Source organism: Hemicordylus capensis, chromosome 2 (assembly GCF_027244095.1).
Source record: "Hemicordylus capensis ecotype Gifberg chromosome 2, rHemCap1.1.pri, whole genome shotgun sequence".
Taxonomy (NCBI): domain Eukaryota; kingdom Metazoa; phylum Chordata; class Lepidosauria; order Squamata; family Cordylidae; genus Hemicordylus; species Hemicordylus capensis.
This window is the reverse complement of record NC_069658.1, coordinates 185,599,907-185,605,778: the sequence shown is the minus strand read 5'-3', so window position 1 is coordinate 185,605,778 and position 5,872 is coordinate 185,599,907. Positions and strand designations below refer to the sequence as shown.

At 48.0% G+C, this 5,872-nt stretch overlaps 1 protein-coding gene across 1 annotated transcript; it reads left to right on the top strand.

The window, feature by feature from the left end:
- The first annotated feature begins 847 nt into the window (after positions 1-847).
- Positions 848-4,096, top strand: LAGE3 (L antigen family member 3). Its single transcript, XM_053298362.1, has 3 exons — positions 848-1,035; positions 2,457-2,585; positions 3,560-4,096. The coding sequence occupies exons 1-3, from the start codon at positions 986-988 to the stop codon at positions 3,669-3,671; spliced, it is 291 nt and encodes a 96-aa protein (XP_053154337.1). The 5' UTR covers positions 848-985; the 3' UTR covers positions 3,672-4,096.
- The last annotated feature ends 1,776 nt before the right edge of the window (positions 4,097-5,872 follow it).

Here is a 5,872-nt window from a genome sequence, read left to right as displayed (position 1 = left end):
CACAGACTGAAGTCTCACATTGCCTCAGAGACATTTTTTTAAAAAATCAAGTCGGTTCATGCATCCATCTGCCAGTCGTCAAATGTAGATACATTTTCTTTCCCCATCACAGGCTCTTGAGTAAACTTAGTGGTCATGGGATAAGGCAGGGGTGGCTACTAGCTTGGATAGTTTTAAAGGGGGCTTAGACAAATTCATGGAGGACAGGTTCATCAATGGCTACCAGTCTAATGATTATAGGTCACCTCAGCCTCAGACGCAGGCTTATCTGAGGCTTTTGGTGGACCATTGTGGGAAACAGGATGCTAGACTAGATAAGCCTTGGGCTTGATCCAACAGGCCTGTTCTTAAAACAAGTGATGGGGTATATATGTGTGGACCAGCCCAGTGAGGCTGGAATAGATAAAATCAAATCACTGCAGTTGTTAAAGTTCATTCTGTGATGTTATATGAACTAATTTCAGCGATGGCTGATTCACACATGCAGTTCCTTCCTTGTTGTCAAGCGATGAGCGCGCATGTGTAGTAGACCAGGTGCTGGGATGCTGGGATGATATCAAAGTTCTGCGGCGTGCGCTGGCTCCCTCTCACATCATGCATTGCAAGTCATCGCCTGGAGCGGCAGTCATTAACGGTTGGACATGCACACGTGTGAATCAGCCCTCTACAAGCAGCATCACGAACATGGTTTGAAACCAGAGCAGCTACTTGTCGTCCCTGCTCAGGCGCTCCGTGCTAGCCCAGCCGGGCGAAATTTGGAGTACAAAAGCGTACATAGAGTAGTAAGCCAATAGGGCCTGCATGCATATTATTAGCAGCTGAAACGCGCCTCCCCTTTTCTCCCCGCTCCGCCTCACGCCATTGCAGGTTGCAAAGAGTCCACCCGAGAAGGGGGCTGCGCCTTCTCCCTGGGCCACGCCTTTTCCCGGCCCACGTGGCCCGCCGCTTCCTTCCACCCACGTGGGGCGGACTGGGTGCTGCAGCTATGGCAGTCGTCACCGGTCGCAACGCTGTGCACGGATCGGGCCTTGCGTTGTATCCAGAGAGAGAAGGCAGGAGATCATGATCAGGAAGGGTGGCTGGGGGCGGAGTGCGGGGCGGAGAAGGGAGGAGTTGGCCGCCTGGGTCCTACAGGCAAGCCGGTTCAGGGGGCGAGATGTGGCTGGGCTGGGCTGCAAAAAGAGAAGCGCTGCCTGCTTACTCCTTTCTCTGGATGGGGTGGGCTATCTAGGCCCCTTTGATTTAAGCCGCCCTGCGAAGTTTTCGGCCTGAAAGGCGGGGTACAACAAGTCCAGATAAATTCCCCCGGGGGAGAGAGAACTTCCGGCAGCGTTTCCCGGAATAGGATACTGACTCTTACGAGGGGCGCAGGAGACCGAGATGGTGATGGTGGGATCTAGGAGGAGTCGTAGGTGGCTAATGGGGCGGAGCTAGCACTGCTCACCCTTCTCCCATGGCTTGGAAAGTCAGGCTGGTTGAAAGTCGGTAGGCGACAGACTGAAATGGGCCTTAAGTGTATATGCCAGAACAAAAACAGCTGGATATACAGTTTAAAGAAACAAAAAATGAAAAGGGGGCAGGGGATGTTGCATGTTGGGGATAAGGGGATGGGAGGCCCTTGGGTCTGAAAAGGTTGAAGGCAGCCGTCCTAGAGTTGGGGGCAAATTGTGACAGATTGGTGAGGGGGTGGGGGTCAGCGTTCCCTCCAACAGGGATTCCCAGATGTTGTTGACTACAACTCCCATCATCCCAAGCCAAAGGCCCTTGCAGCTGGGAATGCTGGAAGTTGTAGTGAACAACATCTGGGAATCCCTGTTAGAGGGAACACTTGTGGGAGTCTCTGGGCGTTTACTGGAGAGACTGGCTTTGTGTGCAGGAATTGCCCCTTAACCTCTAGCCCGATTTGCATGTTATGCTCAACACTCCTACATTCAGTGTACAGGGTACATGGGTAGATATCTGTTCACAGATGTAGTTATTTACATGTTATGTTGAATGCAGGTGCAGCAGTACATTTCCTATCTGTTCCATGCATTTAAGGGGTGTGTACTCAGGTTTACTTTTAAAATGAGCACATGTACAGGCATTCACACACAAAATACACACCTGTGTACAGGCATCTGTATCCTCGTAGGCACAACACAGTGTCTGACTAGGGCTTCTGTATCTGCCTTAGTGTAGTTCAGGTGTTTAAAGAGTGGGAACTGGGTGAGAGAGTCTTCAGCCCTCTCTGTGCATGATTAAAAGTAAAATGGGGATTCGGAAACACAGTGGTGTCTTTGAGAAAACCAGGGGCTGGTGGTGCCTTTCCTGATTTAATCAACACAGGCTGCAAAGGTGATTCTGTGAAGGTGCCATGCATCTCAAGCTAGGGAGAGTCTGGTGGGTGTGTGGGAGGAAGCTTTCCCATGCTCTTTTATAAGTTTGATATTCCTTATGGCAACCCCAAACATTAGTGAGCTCAGCGTTCCTTTCCCGTCATCGTCGCTGGCACAGATTGCACTGGGCTCCTTGGCCCCAGACCCTGAGCCCCGCAAAGGAGGGATCAGCAAAGAACTGAATGTGACGGACAACATCTTGCATGTGTGAGTATGGTGTGTGTGTGCTCCCTGGGAAGGGGAGAGACGCGCGGTGCGATCTACTCAAAATTCACCTCTGCAGCTCACCCCAGGGAGGGAGATGGGAGCCAGGATGTGGTCTGTGGGCACACAGTACAGTCTGCTGTGCTGGAGCTAAGCACATCTAGGATGGTGGAAGAAAGGCAGGATATACATATAATAAATGAATTGAAGAAATAATGTGGGTGGATGGAGCAGCTGGACTTGAACCAGGGTGACTTGGGTTCTAATCCCAGCTCCACTACCACTATTATTTTATATGGCACCATTTGTGAACATGATGCTTTACAAAGGCTTAGAAGACTGGTCTCTGCCCCGTGGGGCTCACAGTTCTAGGGCTTGCTGCCTAACCTACCTCACAGGATAGCTGTGCAGATAAAAATGGCATAATTCCCATGTTTGCTGCCCTGAGCTTGAAGGAAGGACAGGAGACAGATAGACGACAAAGTGATGTCATGCTATGAATAGGAACTGCACAAAAGCAATAAGCTCTCGCACCGCTCCTGTGACGGACAGTGCCTGATGCTGCTTAGCAAGTGAAGGAAGATGCTCTTTAGTTTTTCTGTCTTTTTTGCCAACATGTATTGGGCCAGCTTTGCAAACAGCAGAGGTCAGGAGCCCTGTTCAGACATTATGTTGCACCTACATTCAGGTATCTGTATACATGTACATGTTTTTGTGTAAAGGACTGTACCTGCATTCATCTTTAAAGTGGATCTGAGTACAGGCCTTCTGAAATGCAGGATACAAACAGAAAACGAACTGCTGTACCTGCATTTAACATAGATGTGAATACCGGTGCCTGCATACCAATCTCTACCTGTGTACACTGTATACACAGATTGTACGAGGGTTTAATAGAACATGTGAATAGGGCTGATGCGAGAGAGAGGTCGTGGTGGTGCAGGTTCTGACACTAAGCATTCATCAATTTCTTGCAGCCGTTGGAGAGCGGATGAGGCTCGGATCTTACGTGTTTCTATCAACTCCTTCCTGGACCACCTTTCATTAGTGGTGGAGACTATGGACCTCTTTGGGCCCCCTGTGCCTTGATAGATTGCCATGCCCAGGCAACAGGAAGCAACAGACTTCCCAGCCGCCTTAGCTGGGCAGTGGACTAGCCTATTGGTTGCTGATGGTGTCTGAGAAGGCACTAGACAATCCATCCTTCAAGCCAAGATTAAAGGGTGGGGGGCACTTTGTTCTCTGATGTTTAGAAACCTTGGGTACTGAGGAATAGGCAAACCTGGAATTATCTTGGTATCAGAGAGGGAGAGAGAGAGAGCGCGCGCGCGGGGAATATCAAGATAATGTATATTGAAAAGTTTTAATGCATTATCCAATACACTTTATAGACTGCTTATATCTATTGTTGATTACATATGTTTAAGCAATGAACCATATAGATCAATCTGTTAAGTGTACACAGGTGTACATAAGCAAAATCTGAAATAAAGGGTTTTTTTGAGGCTCCTGTATTCAGTTTGTGATGTCTTAAGTGTGAGAATGTTCTAAAAAACAACAGCTGACACCCATTGTTTAGAAAAACAAAAGCCATCCAGAAATAGAAGCAGAAAAAATGTATGTTGTCACTAAACTTGTGAAGCAGGCAGTTCTATGAGGCTTGTGAGCTTATAACTAGTGACTTTTAAGGTAAACAGAGCTGATAGGTCCATGATTCTCTTCTTCTGTTCTGCTGGTTTAGAAGTCTTACTAGAGATGCTCATAATGAGATGCTCTCTGAGGGAGGGCAGGATGCCTCCTTGTCTTAAGAAAGCAATCATTAGACTACTTCTGAAGAAGCCTGCCTTGGATCTCTCAGAGGTAAATGATTACAGGCCTGTCTCCAACCTTCTATGTCTGGGCAAGGTGATTGAGAAAGTGCTGGCCTCCCAGCTCCAGGCGGTCTTGGCGGAAACTGATTATCTAGACCCTTTTCAAACTGGCTTCCGGGCAGGCTATGGGGTAGAGACTGCCTCGGTCAGCCTGATGGATGATCTCCAATTGGGAAATGACAGAGGGAATGTGACTCTGTTGGTCCTTTTAGATCGCTTGGTGGCTTTCGATACTATTGACCATAGTATCCTCCTGGAACGTCCGGGGATTGGGGGTGGGAGGCACTGCTTTGCAGTGGTTCCGCTCCTACCTCATAGGCAGATTCCAGATGGTGTCTCTTGGAGATTGCTGTTCTTCAAAATCTGAGCTTTTGTATGGTGTCCCTCAGGGCTCCGTATTGATTCCAATGTTGTTTAACATCTACATGAAACCTCTGGGAGAGATCATCAGGGGATTTGGTGCAGAGTGTTATCAATATGCTGATGACAACCAAATCTATTTCTCTGTGTCAACATCATCAGGAGAAGGCATAACCTCCCTAAACGCCTTCCTGGAGGCAGTAATGATGAGGGATAACAAACAGGCTGAATTCAGATAAGACGGAGCTACTTATTGTGCGGGGTTGAAACTCGGGAGACTATTTTGATCTGCCAGTTCTAGATGGGGTCACGCTCTCTTGGAAAGAACAGATATGCAGTCTGGGGTTGCTTCTGGATCTGAATCACTCCCTGGTGTCCCAGGTTGAGGCGGTGACCAGAGGTGCTTTTTATCAGCTTCGGCTGATACGCCAGCTGCATCCGTTTCTTGAGATGAACGACCTCAAAACAGTGGTACATCTGCTGGTAAGCTCTAGGCTGGATTACTGCAGATGTGCTCTATGTGGGGCTGCCTTTGTATGTAGACCGGAAACTGCAGTTGGTTCAGAACGTGGCAGCCAGGTTGGACTCTGGGTCATCTAGGAGAGACCATATTACTCCTGTGTTGAAGGAATTGCACTGGCTGCCGATACGTTTCCGGGCAAAATACAAGGTACTGGTCATTACCTTAAAGCCCTAAACAGCTTAGGCCCTGGATATTTAAGAGAATGTCTTCTTTGCCACGAGCCCCACCGCCTGCTAAGATCATCTGGAGAGGTTTGCCTGCGGCTGCCACCAACTCATCTGGCGGCTACTCAGGAACGAGCCTTCTCCATTGCAGCCCCTGGACTTTGGAATACACTCCCTGTTGAAATAAGAGCCTCCCCATCTCTGGCAACTTTTAAAAAGGCACTGAAGACACATTTATTTACCCAGGCTTTTAATTAGGTTTATAGTTTTAAACAATTTTAATACTGGATTTTAAATGTTTTTTTAAATCTTTTATATGATTTTAATTAATTGATTTAATGTTTTAAATGATTTTAATTGTAAACTGCCCAG

Bases quoted from the DNA above. Each gene is read 5' to 3' on its own strand.
- LAGE3 (XM_053298362.1), top strand. From the start codon at position 986: ATGGCAGTCGTCACCGGTCGCAACGCTGTGCACGGATCGGGCCTTGCG. The intron at 1,036-2,456 runs GTATCCAGAGAG...CCCAAACATTAG, and splicing joins CACGGATCGGGCCTTGCGTT to TGAGCTCAGCGTTCCTTTCC. The intron at 2,586-3,559 runs GTGAGTATGGTG...AATTTCTTGCAG, and splicing joins ACGGACAACATCTTGCATGT to CCGTTGGAGAGCGGATGAGG.